This window comes from Uloborus diversus, chromosome 2, assembly GCF_026930045.1.
Source record: "Uloborus diversus isolate 005 chromosome 2, Udiv.v.3.1, whole genome shotgun sequence".
Lineage (NCBI taxonomy): Eukaryota > Metazoa > Arthropoda > Arachnida > Araneae > Uloboridae > Uloborus > Uloborus diversus.
In genome coordinates, this window is record NC_072732.1 from 17,895,292 (window position 1) to 17,907,483 (window position 12,192).

The 12,192-nt window shown below is 32.3% G+C and overlaps 2 protein-coding genes across 2 annotated transcripts in view; both read right to left on the reverse strand.

Moving 5' to 3' along the window:
- The window catches only part of LOC129216883 (arginyl-tRNA--protein transferase 1-like), a 28,344-nt gene extending 25,614 nt beyond the window's left edge, over positions 1-2,730 (reverse strand). Inside the window, exons 1-2 of the mRNA XM_054851098.1 lie at positions 2,523-2,730; positions 239-349 (exon numbers count right to left, since the gene is read on the reverse strand). Coding sequence (XP_054707073.1) covers positions 239-349; positions 2,523-2,616 — 205 coding nt within the window. The 5' untranslated portion in view covers positions 2,617-2,730. The remainder of the gene's footprint in view (positions 1-238; positions 350-2,522) is intronic.
- A 2,424-nt stretch (positions 2,731-5,154) lies between these two features.
- LOC129217836 (arginyl-tRNA--protein transferase 1-like) lies at positions 5,155-11,913 on the reverse strand. Its single transcript, XM_054852181.1, has 4 exons — positions 11,787-11,913; positions 9,465-9,528; positions 5,348-5,410; positions 5,155-5,269 (listed from the first exon to the last, which is right to left on the reverse strand). The coding sequence occupies exons 1-4, from the start codon at positions 11,875-11,877 to the stop codon at positions 5,155-5,157; spliced, it is 333 nt and encodes a 110-aa protein (XP_054708156.1). The 5' UTR covers positions 11,878-11,913.
- Between the last annotated feature and the right edge of the window lie 279 nt (positions 11,914-12,192).

A 12,192-nucleotide genomic window follows, 5' to 3' on the forward strand; every position in this document is an offset into this window, starting at 1 on the left:
TCATCCCCATAGCTTCAACGCCTTTGTTTCAATTCATCAATGAGTTTTGGAAAAAGATATGATTTAAAAGACGACATAAAAAATTGGACTTCAGCATGCACTCAAAGTTAACAAATATGTAGAACTAAATATAGAATTTTTAATGCTTTGAGAAATACCTATTACCATTTGCTTAAATCTATTTTGTGTGAAAATGAATTAATATTTGACTGATCTTCATAATTTTGGACTTTCTTACTTTTTTTTGCATGAACAGATGTTACTTCCCTTATATGATCAGATGGACTAGAGTTGATTGTTGAAGGAAAAACACCACTACAGGATTCATGTTCTTCCATTGAAGCCATTTCTGCAATATTAAACATTAGAAAAAAGGTTAACAATGACTGAAATACTAAAAGAATGGAAGAATATTATTAAAATTATGAAAAAATTTAAAATAAAAATTTACAAATTACACAGAAATATTATAATATGCTCAATCCGTTGCGCAGATGAAACATACTTGCACGCGGGTATGACCATATGGTTAGCCTACAACAAGTTTATTCGAATATATACAAATTAAAAGCTAAAGCTTGAAATTCCAAGAATGAAATGCAAATATATGTGTAAAAGAGCCATATTTGTGAAAATGGATTAAGCAAAAAATACAACTAAAATAAACCAATAAATTAAAAAGTAAATAAATAAATAAAAAATAATAAATTTCTTATTTTGATGAATTGCTTATTTAATCTTTAATAAATCAACAATGCACAATAGTAGTTGAAAATATACCTTTGTGTTTGAAAAGTAAAATGAGAAATATGAACTATTAATGAACTATTAATTTCTTTCATATATTAATTTCTGGATCCTAGTCCCCGCATAAAATAAAGGTCTACTGCATTATTGTTTATAACTCCCCCCCCCCCCCAAGCTATGGAATAATGAAAGATATATAAATAACGTTTAAAATTTAAACACAATTTACTACTTCAATGTGCACATAATTGAGAAAATCATTTTTCTATAATTTTTAACTTTAAGATCAGCAAATGTAAAAATATTTTTATTATTTTGGTATCCATTAACCCTTACAGGCGCGGGTCATTAAAATTTTAGAAATATAATAAAAAAACACAATGGATGGGATAAATTGTTATCTGGGCATAGATTTTACAGTCAAATTTTTTTTTTAATTCACCCCCTCCATCTTGGGGTGGTGTCCCCGTTTGTGACCACCGCCCGCCTAGAGCAGAAATTGTTTTCTGAAGTGGTTATGCTTACCACGTATGACAATTGGAGTAATTTCAAATATTTTAAGCTCTTAAGCATTTTTACTAATTATTTCAATAATTTATGCCATTAAGAATATTTAGAACACAAAATTCAATATTTTTACTATAAAAATTCCAAGATAAAGATGAAGTAAAATTCAAGAAAATTCATATAGATTATATAAAATTATCTAAATAAGCAATTTAAAATGTTAAAAATATTTTTGGCACATTGTTCTTGCTTTATGTGCCTTCCTTTTGTGCTATAAAATATTAAATGAAAAAATACGACTGTATAATACCATTTACAGAAAAAATAATATCAAAGCTGATAATAAAAAAAGTATATAACTGTCTGGTAGGAAAAGCAGATCTCAAATGTGTGCAGGCATGGACCTTCAAATTCACCTGTTCTGGGTCAAGAACCCAAAATAAATAAACAAAGGTCCATTGTAGACTAATCTTTTGGTCCTCCTTTTCTGAAATGTATCAAATTACATCTTTCACCCACAACAGAGAGATCAATGCTCTAGACGGGCGGTGTCCACGTTTGGGGACACCTGGAAAGAAACTTTGTTTATGCATTCAAAAATGAACTCGAATCTTTTACAAAATTATGATTGATTAGCTCAGGATTCCTGAGGGAAAATGGTTGACTAATTTAGTTTATGGTGTAAATTTTAAAATCTTGAAAAAAATATTGTATTTGAGCTTGAAAATAGAGGTATTTTGAACAAAAAATTAAGACAACAAAAAGAGTCATATTTAATAGTGATGCCATCTGTGTGCATTAAAGAGAAATAAAAGCAACTAATGCAGCGATTTTTGGAGTTTTAAAGAAAAAACTTTTTTTTAAAGAAATTTTTAAAATTGGTGTCCCTTTTTGTGACCACCGCGCCGGAAAGGGTTAAATAAAAAAAAAAGTACCTTTATGACTCTCTTACTTAAAAGCACAACAAAATCTGTAAGTTGATTACTTGTAGTGCAGTACTTTAGTGCTCAGCTTTGAAAGGTGGGCAACTTATAGACACTGATATATTTGATGCAAGACTAATTTTGCACCCAACAAAAGTGGTCAACTTTCATGGGTGGTCAATATTACAGGTTTTACAGTATATACTTTTTCAAACCAATAAAGCAAGCAAATCAATTCATGTCTTGTCGTAATTATTTTATAAATATGGTTAAGTTATGTCACTAGTCTCAGTAAATGTACTCTTTTTTACATAAAAGCTAAAAAGGTAAATAAAATATACAAACCATCACAAATTTCTTCAATTTCATGTTTTTTAAGATCTTGGACTTGATTTACATTTTTTATACTTTGTACATCAACTGCCTCACACACTTCCATATTTTGCTCTTCTGCATCAGCCTTTGATTTTTGAATACCTTCCTAAAAAATTAAAATGATTATCATCTTCAACACTTAAATGGTTTTCCATCTTTTGTAAGTCAGTCACAGAAAACTGATAAAATTAGCTAACAGTACAACAGTTGGATAAACATCAACAAGTGTTTTTATACATTGTTAAAACGTTTTTGATGGAATTATCACTGTTTTAAAGTTAGTATTAAAAATCATTAAACTATTTCGATTCTAAGTGCTGGCAAGTAGTGCTGTGGTTGTGTGTGTGGGGGGGGGGAGGCGGGATGTTACTCCCTGAAATATTCAGCTCAATTATTGTAAAATAATGAAAGTTAAAAGTTAAGCGGTTTCAAGTCACCCTCAAAAATGTCTACTATCTGAATTAAAGCAGGCCTAAGTAATTAAAACTGACCTCTCTTTGGGTCCTACGAAAATTTGCTAAAATTTTATCTACCCCCTAAGAGGTGCGTAACCAGGCTGGTCATTTGAGCGATAGGGATTTTGAATTATAATGCAATTATGCATTTTTGCTTTATTTTGATGCTTTTTTCTGTGAAAATCATACACCCCCAACCCTCCCCCCCCCCCAAATGAGACTTGCGTGTTACCCCAAAAAATTTTTTACAACCCCAACACTGTGGGGCCTCGGTAGCGCAGTTGGTTGGGACGTCATTGTAGTAATCCTGAGGTGGTGGGTTCGATTTCCGCCCGTTGCCCTGGTTGTAACTTCCTTCTCTGTGCTGTTAATTCTGTCCTACAGTATGTGCCTGTATTGTGCTATCTGTCATATTGGACGTGAATTCATAAACGGGTCCTGTGTGACCAAGTACACGAACTCAAAATGTATGTTGTCAATAAACCAAACCAAAACCAGTACTGCTGGTAAGTCACTAATCACTTATTCGACATGGTAAAGTTAATGGTGAAGCACAACCATTGCAACATCCTCACCTTTATATTGCACCACTTTGGCAAAGGGTGAACAATAATTGAATCCAATCAAGACATCAGGGTGGCAAATAAGCCAGTCATATAGGGGGATCAAGCAGAGGAGGGACTCAATTGCTCCTCTTCACAAAAAAAATTTTTTTTTTACTCATAAGACTGGTTTTAAGGTTTTTCGATAAAAATTGCTTTGATTATACACCTTCTGCCGAAAATTTCAAAAGACGGGCCTAATAGCAACCCGGGAACATGAGGATGATGAGCAATCACAATCATAGATGCCTATATGTGTAATTTTAGAGGGAGCTCAGATTTTTTTTTTTTTAGGGTTAAAATCTTTAATTTAAAAGATTTTTTAAAACTTTCCATCTACTTACTTTCTTCGCACCTAATTCCGACGAGAAATTCTTGGATTTGTTGTCCTAATTATAATGGGTATTCTAAGGGAATATTGTGCTTATTCTAAGAGGGATTTTAAAATTACTGTTGTACTTATTATAATCTTGTACATGTTTTAGAATAATTAGTGGTACTTAGGAACGTAATGCTTCCGACCCCAATGTAAGGGAGATTCACATTCTTATTTTCATTAGAAGACAAATCTGTTAAAACACACAGTGACAATTTTGAATGTGAATTCAGTGCAGAATAAAATTATAATAAAATTTTTAAGTTTAGAAATATTGAACAAGTCAATCATTAATGGATTTTGTTGAAATGTTTTGATGCAGAAAATTTATCTTAAAACTTGGCAGTTCTAAGAGGGGGAGGGGGGGGGGCTCACAATAATACATCGGCCCAAAATTTTGCAGCATGAGTTTTATTTCTTTAAGTAAATGTTTCTAAGATTAAAACGTCCCCTCTAGCTCCCAGTCAAGTTGGTCATTAAAGAAGTTAGGTTATGGGAGGGTTGGGAAGAAGTTCAATATTATTTACTAAAAGAAGGAAAAAAAACACATTAAAATTCAGCTTCAAAGCTTTTTTCCTTCAAGAAATGAAGACACAATCAGGGCTGGATTTAAGAGAGGGCAGGCGGGGCTACTGCCCCGGGGCCTCCACAACAAAGGGGCCCCCACAATAAAATTTTTACAAAATATCCTAACTTTCACGGGTCAGCAAACTTTACGTTTTTTCTCCCACTTTTTCTTTTTTTTTTTGTATTTCTACAAAGAATGTATTCTAAATATATGAACTTTTAAAATGAAATGTATGTTTAGATATAAATAAGTAACAGTAATTTTAAGTCTATAAATAAAAATAATAATAATATAAAAAAATAAATAGTTTTAACTTCAGGATGTATTTACTATTAAAGTGTTGATAGAAAATATCGGATATGTACATATATATCAAAATATTCGGATATATATATAACAAACTATCGGATATTTTCGAAAATATGATGATCTTTTCGAACCCTGATTAGAGGCCTCCACACTTACAAATCCGACCCTGCACACGATGTTCTAAAATATCCTCACTATAGAGATATTGATGTATTTACTAAATTCATTTAATGAATAGATATCGAAAGTCACACAACAATGAATCTATAGAAATGAAATTAGAAGAATATACCTAAGTTAATAATTCATATTGTACCTTATTTTGATCTCCAAATTGTAAAAACTTGTGAACTTTTTTTAGGACCTTTTTCTGAGAACGAGAGAGGGTGAATTTCTTTGCCTCGCATCTGAAAGTTGAATTTCTTTATTACACAGTGAAATAAACATTTTAACAAAAAAATTAAAACAAATTTGCAGAACATTACCTGATAGTATACTGAGGACAGCAAGTTATATGCATAGTTGGTTTGTAGCAATATTTCCCACTCCTATAAAAGATTACAAATAGTTACAATAATGTCTACTACCATTAAATTAAAAACAGAAACCGGAAACCACGTTCAACATAAATACTGATTTTAGAAAACAATAAAAGTAAATTTGAATACTTTTTAAATATTATTAAGCTTTAGCCTAATTGAAAAAAAATATTAAGCTTTTAGCTTAAGCAAGGTAACTAAAATGAAAAATTTACAAATATTTATGATGTAGCTAATACCAAACCAAATCCAGTGGCACGACAGCCTGTGAGAGCCAGGGCCTACTGTGCTCATCTCAGTCTTCCAGACCTCAATGATCTCTGTGGTGTACGCAAATGTTCCGGTTAGGTGGCCAGCCGAAAGCGGAATCCCGAGGGTTTAGTTCCCGAGCATGCTTGGTACTCATTTTATCAACCCACTGAAGGGATGAACGGCTGAGTCGACCATCCCTGACTCGGGAATAGAACCTCGACCTGTTGCGTGGAAGCGCTACCACTGAGCCACTGGGTTTCGATGTAGCTAATAAACACTCAAAATTGCACTTTTTTAACACGCTTTTATTAGCTTCACCTGTATGTATGTATGTATGTATGTATGTATGTATGTATCTTGTAATGGAATCTTGCAGCTCAAATTTCGCCCACTTCCTGCGATCGGATTCTTTTGAAATTTGGCACGCGATCTCAGACCCGATGACAATGCAATATTCTATAATCAAATTAATTAATTAACCCTTTTAATTGTTAGTTTCCTCCAATTTTAATCAATATTTTGGCATAAATCCAACAATGTGAAAAAGGAAAAATTTAAAAAAATACATCAAAAAATGCTCGCAAAAATTATTTTAAAATATCTACAAAAACCTTTAATTTTTCTGCATCAGACAAAATTTGTTCCAATGTTCCATGGTAATTAGAACATGAAACATATTTGTTTTTAACTAATTTCATGCCAAAATTTAGGTGAGCCTCCAATTGGAAATTCATTGCTGATCAGACCATTGTTAAACAAAACTTTTATTCAAATGCATCTCAAATTTTCAAAGTAATATAAATATGATTTCTGCAAACATACATCGATGACTCACAGTAGCTTCCCATCGGGGTGCCCTTGTCTTAACTTTATGATATTACCTCGCACTCGTTTTATAAATAATTTCGTCGCTTGATAATTCTCCAACATAAGACTAAAAAGCAGAAAAATAAAATAATAGTTTAAAAAACTAAAAAAACACGCTTTCGTAGCAAAATGAACTAAAAAGTGAAAAATAATCTTTGGATGATAGTAGTTGACCAATCACTTAATTTTAATGTAATACACAAAAGCGTGGGGGGCTTCTTATCAGTTGTCTTGAATTTCTTCCATTTGTTGTCCAAGCAAAAATGTAAATAGACAGCACCCCACGCTTTTTTGTATTACATTAAAATTAAGTGATTGGTCAACTACTATCATCCAAAGATTATTTTTCACGTTTTAGTTCATTTTGCTACGAAAGCGTGTTTTTTTAGTTTTTTAAACTATTATTTTATTTATGCCTCTTTTCCATCTACAATAGCTGCTGCTATATGAATCACGTTTGTCTTAAGCAGTTTTGATTCCATAAAGCTGATGATTCAATAAAGCGGCTAATTCAATACAGCTGAGTTTTGTTTTGCTTTTGATGATTTGATTCATTACAGTGGTTGATTCAATAAATCACAATTTCAATTAACCAGCATCCACTGTATATCATTTATCTACACATCATTACTAATACCAATGGTACACAGGACTGTAAGAAACTTTTCTTCATTTAAAGAAAAAAAAACATGCTCAATACACAGCATCAAAACATTATAATAAAGTGCAATCAACATTTCTTGCAGTTAAAAGCAAGAAAATTTTGAAAAATGTAAGAAGAGAATGAGTGAAGTAGAATGGTATACTTTACATCTCCCAAAATTGATATTTCCAATAATTTTTTCTCTTTTCTTTTGTACAGAAGGGAATTTAATTGCAAGAGGAATTTAGATGGTTAGTATTTTAGAATGCAAGAATTTTGATTGCAAGAAGAAGCTAGTTTTAAGCTTAAGACCAAAAGAGACCAAAGATAGTGTAAGGAACTGAAAGATATTAATGCATTGGAAAGGGTTCAAAGGCGGGCTATAAAGCTAATAAATGGACTTTCTCATTTAGACTATGATTCCAGGCTTAGAAATGTAAAAATGTACAGTCTTGAGCAAAGAAAAGAACCGAGGGGACATGATTCAGCTGTTCAAATTTATTAAAATGAAAGATGTTACGGGGCTGAAGTTTAGCACTGAAAACAGGACAAGGGGTCATTGCTTTAAGCTATTTAAATCTCAGGCTAACATGGATATTAGGAAAAATTATTATTATAGCAGGGTAGTGGAACCTTGAAACAGCTTACCGGAAGAGGTGGTAATGAGCAAGGGAGTAGATAGTTTTAAGAGGGCCATTGATCTTCACTGGGGATTGTAAATTGACTAGGACCAGTCTAGTTGGGCCCAGAGCCTGTTGCTGGTCATCACTTTTGTATTTGTAGCCTGTTGCTGGTCATCACTTTTGTATTTGTATTTGTATTTAAGAAAAACCTAGCAAGTTGAAAGTAAGGTCAATGTACCAAACCTCACGCTTGAAAAAAGGATCATTATTATTTCTCTCTTTCATTACAACATTTTTTTCATAAAGAAAGTTTTTCTAAAAAGAAAATCTCTTGTCGCCGCAAACTTGGGCTATATCTAAATTAGCATAACAATCCAAGTCACAAGAAGTATATGCAATTTAATACTTTCACAAACTGGTGTATCTAGGAGGTCAGGCCTGAAATTTTCTTGTTTTGCAAGTGCAGTTTTAAGTTATCTTCGGTAGTATTGTGGTAGTCATAACCTTAATGCCCCCCCTTAACTTGGATCCACACTAGAATATTTTAAACTAGAAAGACTAACATAGCTAGAATATTTTAAACTTTTCATTGATCCACTAAAGATTTTAATATAGAATAACTATACAGCCATCCCTCGCTACTTCGCGCTTCACCTTTCGTAGCTTCACTACTTCGCGGTTTTTTTTTTTTTTTTTTTTAAATTCAGTAACTAGCCTTTTTCATGCGCTCGTGTAAACTTTTTCCTACAAAAGAATAACAATGCAGGTTTTTTTAAGTAAGCTGAACTCTTCTGAGGCATTTTGTTGTACTAGTTGAGGGAGTGGAGGTATAAAATCACCGAAGAAAGTGAAGGGAATCGATGTCTCATTTTAACCGTTAAACACTATCTGGAAAGTATAAATCACTGTATTATTACTAGGGGATTTAAATGCATCTATGAATGGTGTTCAACAATGCACTAGCTTTGTAAGTTGTATACGGTGTACACTTAATACCTTTAATGAGGATAAATGTAGAGAGGAAGAACGGGGTCTCATACGGTCACTAACTGGCAATTAATTCATCATCGAACTAGTTGATCTATTTTCATAGATTAGTAGAGAGATTGTAAGAACTTCATGTGTGTGTGTAGTTTATTTCTCAATGATTAACAATGTGATATATATTTCGTCTAATTTTGTGCAATACATTAAGTAATACAAATATAATGGTGGCAAAGGGAGCTGATTCATGTCTAGAGAGCTCTAACTATGTTAGAAACCTATTTAAGTTGTCGTAAAGTAAGTTTCATGCGCTCTAATTAGGAAAATATTCGGTTTATAAATACAGAATCCTACTTTGCGGAAATTCAGCTATCGCGGTAAAGTCTGGAACGAATTAACCGCGATAAACGAGAGTTAACTGTAAGTATGATTTTCAAGCTTTCCATTTCCATTTACAAAGCAGAATTAATTCTCGCAGCAACCCAAAATGTAATCCTTTTGTATTTGCATGAAACCTGTCACTAGTTATGTAGTTCAAGTATAGTCTGAAGAACAGTTTAATTCTCTGTGATAATTGTAAGTTAAAACAAGAATTTTTTAATTCTCACTTGGGTGGTTTGATCTAATGCTGCATTGATTTTCTTTTTATTTCAAAATAAAAATGCTTGGCACTCAAAAATAGAAATATGCTTACCTACGCCATCCTCTGTCAATCAGATTTTGGTAGTCTAAAGCACTTAAGGTATGAGCCCACATTCCTGAAAAGAGAGAAAAAAAAAGAACTAGTAAAATTCAATCAAGATTTTTCTCAAAAATTTGCTTACGTTTTCACACAAAAAGACAAGGAAGTTCAATTATTCATTTTGATAAAAATTCAAACTTTAAGGAGAAAACTATGTTGCTTTAAAACATTGAAATATGAAAAGAAATAAATTAGTAAAATAAAATGAAAAAGCTAATAAATAAGATTCAAAGTGATTATTATATTGGTAATGAAAGATTTTCTAGGACAACCACTGAACTTTGAATTATTAAACAAGCACACAGCACTTAAGCTGATATAGGAACAGGGCAGGAAAACTTTACTTTAGGTAAGGAATTCGCTGACTGGATGGAAAAAAAGAGCAGTTGTAAGGGGAAATCAGGAGAGAGATGGAGTGATGTTTTAAGTGGAGTTCCTCAAGGATCATTTTAAGGCCTGTTTTAATTATTATTTTCATGAATGACATTCATGAAAATATTTCAGGAAACATAAATTGTTTTGGTGATGACCTTAAAGTTATAGAATTGTAGAAAATGAAGAACAAGTAAAACAGTTTCAAGATTATTTAGATCATATTACCATGTGAGCAGATAAGTGGGGTATGGCTGTTAATGTAGGGAAATGTCAAGTGCTACACTTAGGTCATGGAAATGTACAAGTTATTATTTACATGATTCAGTCATTAGTCAGGCAGAAAATGTTATTGTTCTGGGTGTTTCAATAAATCAGGACATCAAGTTTAGTCAACAGTGTAGCGAAGCTTCTACTGCCTATTGAAGTTTTGTAATACCTGATTTGGAGTACTTATGCTGTTCAGTTTTGATCCTCTTATCTTAAGAAAAATATTTCTTATTGGAAAGAGTTCAAAGGACTTATAGACTAGTAAGAAGATTTTCAGATTTAGATCATGATGACCGACTTGAAAGCCTTAATATGTATTGCCTGGAGCAAAGGGGAGTCAGAGGGGACTTGATTTAGTTGTCTAAATTTACTAAAATGAAAGATGTTAATGGATTAAATTTTTGCACGGAAAGCAAGATAAGGGGTCATTGATTTAAGCTATTCAAATCTCAGGCTAACCTAGAAATTAGGGAAAAATACAACTTTAGTAAGGTTGTGGACACTTGGAACAGCTTACCAGAAGAGGCTCTTGAGAAAGTGGGTAGATATCTTTAGGAGGGCCATTGATCTTCATTGGGGACTAATTATTTGACTAGGAACAGCCTAAACGGGCCTGGGGCCTTTTGCTGGTTGTCACATTTGTTATTATGGAGGAGCGTGGGAAATGAAGGTTCCCCTTTAGGAAAGACGAAATGGGAAGTTTAGGATGTTCAGTACATCTGTCCAAACTAATATCTGTTGTAATTTTTATTTAGTGTATTTTATATTCTTTTCTGTAATTATTTTGCCTTTAATTTTTTAAAATTTCAACAATAGCTTGTTGCAATCTAGCTTATCAAGTACCACTAAAATAAATAAAACCAATCAAGACCTTTTTATATGAGCACTTGGGATGTTTTAACTGGCCATCAATTCTATTTGCTTTTCAAATTTCTTGTTAGCTCCCCTTCCTCCGAAATAAATTTGCATAATATGGTAGGCATGGTATGGTATTTGCACTGCCTATGCCACAATCCTAGTATGTTAATTTTTAATGGATGCAAGGACTGTTCAGTCTCCTTCCAGAGTGATGTAAAAAATTTAAAAGTGCCCCCTCCAAATGTTGCAAATAAATAAATTATACATTTCTCAAGTCTGATTGGAGGGGGGGGGGGATAATAATTCTTCCTGGACTGGAGAAATCATCAACATTAAAAACTAAGAACAAGTATTGAAATACAATTTTTTCTTTTTGGATTTTAAATCATTAAAAAACAAAACAATAAAAGATCAAAGTTTTGATCACCTAAAAAAGGGGAGGGGGGAGGATTTAGATTAAAAAGCTTAAAGAATTTTGTTTGAACTTAACTGAACCCAATCTCTATATATATAAAAAAAGATCAAGTATTTTTTCCTTTATTTTTTAGTATGCATGCGATTTCCTTTATTTTTTAGTATGCATAGTGTGCATGCTATATATATTATGTTTCGCCGAATCAAAACATTTTTTTGAAAAATACACTGCAATTTAAAACGTAGCATAAAGACAGGTGTCAAGAATATTTCTTAATTAATCACTAATCCATAATTGTCAAATCATAATGATGTAGTTCAAATAGGTTTCAATAATCTTAAAAAGCAGAAAAAACTAACCATGAGAATAGCAAGTATTTTCTGATTTGCAATAACCACACCGGTACCCCTCATGCCCAGAAAAGTATTCTACAATACTTCGATCAGTCATTGCTATTAAAAGTTAGATGGAACTGAAGAAATAAAATCTTATTGTTCCAAATAAAACTACTTGGTCTCTGCGTTTCTCCTTAATGAATTCTTTTTCGAACAGATTACATTTCTTTGAAATAATCATCTAAACATGTCATTCCCTACGAAAAATCATCAATACTCTACAATAGCATAAAAGTAGTACTGAAGTGCTGAAGTACCCAAAAACCAAAATACAAAAATATTGACGAACTTCCGGTATGACAGGAAGTGGTACAATAAATGCCGTTCCTTTTTTTCAAAATAGCGGATTTTCTCGCAATTTTTCCACGTT